Source organism: Orycteropus afer, unplaced genomic scaffold (genome assembly GCF_000298275.1).
Source record: "Orycteropus afer afer isolate SDZICR_OR568_19922 unplaced genomic scaffold, OryAfe1.0 scaffold00538, whole genome shotgun sequence".
Classification (NCBI taxonomy): domain Eukaryota; kingdom Metazoa; phylum Chordata; class Mammalia; order Tubulidentata; family Orycteropodidae; genus Orycteropus; species Orycteropus afer.
This window is the reverse complement of record NW_006922125.1, coordinates 1450786-1453073: the sequence shown is the minus strand read 5'-3', so window position 1 is coordinate 1453073 and position 2288 is coordinate 1450786. Positions and strand designations below refer to the sequence as shown.

Sequence of the window (2288 nt, the reverse complement as noted above, 5' to 3'; positions counted from 1 at the left end):
CAAGTATTTCTCCCATGGAGCCACTGGATGGGTTCTAATCCCCAGTAAGCATTTAACCGCTATGCCACCAGGGTGCAAATATGGTAGTAGATTGCCAACCTTCCTTCCAAGTAGTGGCTGGTGCGTTTGAACCGACAGCCTTCTAGTTAGCAGTCAAATGCCTTAGGCACTATGCTACCAGAGCTCCTATGTAACTACTTAATATGACCATATTTTATTACGAGGTAGTTATCAGTTCCTGCAGTTATAACTTTGCTATTGGATGAAGTATCATAAAGATGGTGTCATTTTCTGATGTTGACTATGTTTTTATTGGAATGACAACTAGCTGTAATAGTCTATGATTTTAACAGGGTAATAAAATAGCTGATGTATGCCTTAGCTAATTGAGTAGTTTCAGGAAACACTTACAGGTTTAGACAGGCTCTGAGAAACAGCTGGTCTCTGTGAAGATTTAGATTTAGGTGAGGACCCTGGACTTGGTGTTTGCTTCACGAAGTGTTGACTTGTGGTCTTGAATATCTCAGGAATACCTATATTTAAAAATTATGTAATAGATTGAATACATTTTTATGTAACTGTGTCAAAATATTTAACTTTAAAATTAAAATAATATAATACTACTATACCCGGATTGAATGACTCATTCTTTATTGACCTTGAAGATGAGTTGCTGGAGTTACCTCTGTTCAAAATATCTATAAAAACATTTAAACTTTAAGTATATATGATAATTATAGAAAAAACTTTCCAAGACCATATTCATATACAATCTATAGCTGGAAGTATATTTTTTTTTCCCTTAATAACAACAGGGTTATGCATAGACTACGATTCTAAATCAAACCCTTCCCTAATTCCCATACTCCATTCAGAACATCCCTAAAAGCCTGGAAGTTTTATAATGGGAGAGCTGACTGGATTACCTACATAGTACTCTTGAGTTCTGAAAAGCAACTATCAGAGATTGAAAACTAAATTGAGCCTGGAATTTACTAGAGTATCTCAACTCAAGGCATTTTAAATCTGCCGCTACACGCGAAGTGAATCTAGTCTCTGGATCAGTTTAAGGTTGCTTCCTCTTGTACTCGTGAACTTTGTAACTTCCAGGTTATTGAGGAATCAAATTAAAATTTGGAAAAGTCGAGATCTGCCTAAAACGGCCAGTCAAAAAAATGTAAAAAGCACTTAAAACAAAATAAAAAACACTTTGAAAAGTTTCTTTTTTTCCCATTTAGAAAGGAGTCCCTGGGTGATGTGAATGGTAAAGTGCTTGACTACTAGCTCAAAGTTTGGTGGTTCAAACCCACCCAGACGCACCTCAGAAGACAGGCCTGGCAATCTGCTTCTAAAAGGTCATAGCCTTGACAACTCTATGGAGCACAGTTCTGTTCTGCACATAGGGGGTCACCATGAGTTGGAACTGACTCAATGGCAACTAACAACAGTAGAAAAGAACCAAATATCAAATGTTTTCTGATAATTGCGATGTGGTACTTCATGACTAAGTATCACAGAAGTCTTCTGGGAGAAAAATTTGCTCAAGTAACTTGATAACTGTTTTTATTCAGAAATTCAAGGTATTTACTCAAGCCATTAAAGAATCATTCTTACAGTACCTTTTGGTAGCTACAATCTACCAAACACAAGTTTTTACTCCTCTTCTGATTATTTTATATAAACATTTAGCTCATAATCCAAAAACACTGATACACAACTTGTAATTCGAAGTATATTTCAATATCAGTATCAATAAAATCGCCTAAATCCTTGGTCAACAATTTACAGAACAAATTCCATTGGGGTCAATCCTTTTTGATAGAATCACAACTAACATACATTGTTCTAGTACTGTTACCAGTCATTTGCATTTGGTATAAGTCCAAATTGAATCTTATCTGTCATGCTTTCAATAAGATAATCCAAATAAAAATTTTTAAATATGATAATATTTCAGTATAAATGCAATCACAGTGACACTATTAATTACAAACATGTCAACCTCCCAATTTGCTATAGGAAATGATACTAACAATTCAACTGGTTAGATTATTCTACTTCTGTTAAAATTGAACAGAAGTGCCATTCAAAGTTCAGAGGCAGGAGAAGCAGGAACAAGGCTTTTAGAAAATTTAAAATTCATCCTTTAATAACAATTTCATACACTGCCAGGGTAATAAAACATTGGTATGCTAGCTACATTTTTGGTGAATTCTCCTGGCTTAAAAAAAGTTTACTGTAAAAATAAAAAGAGAAAAAAAAAAAAAAAAAAAACTCCTTTAAAAAGT

The 2288-nt window shown here is 34.3% G+C and overlaps 1 protein-coding gene across 1 annotated transcript in view; it reads right to left on the bottom strand.

Annotated features, from left to right (window-relative positions):
* Positions 1-2288, bottom strand: part of ZNF280C (zinc finger protein 280C) — a 66956-nt gene that overhangs the window by 57265 nt on the left and 7403 nt on the right. The window contains exons 3-4 of the mRNA XM_007955758.2: positions 630-698; positions 412-533 (exon numbers count right to left, since the gene is read on the bottom strand). Coding sequence (XP_007953949.2) covers positions 412-533; positions 630-698 — 191 coding nt within the window. The remainder of the gene's footprint in view (positions 1-411; positions 534-629; positions 699-2288) is intronic.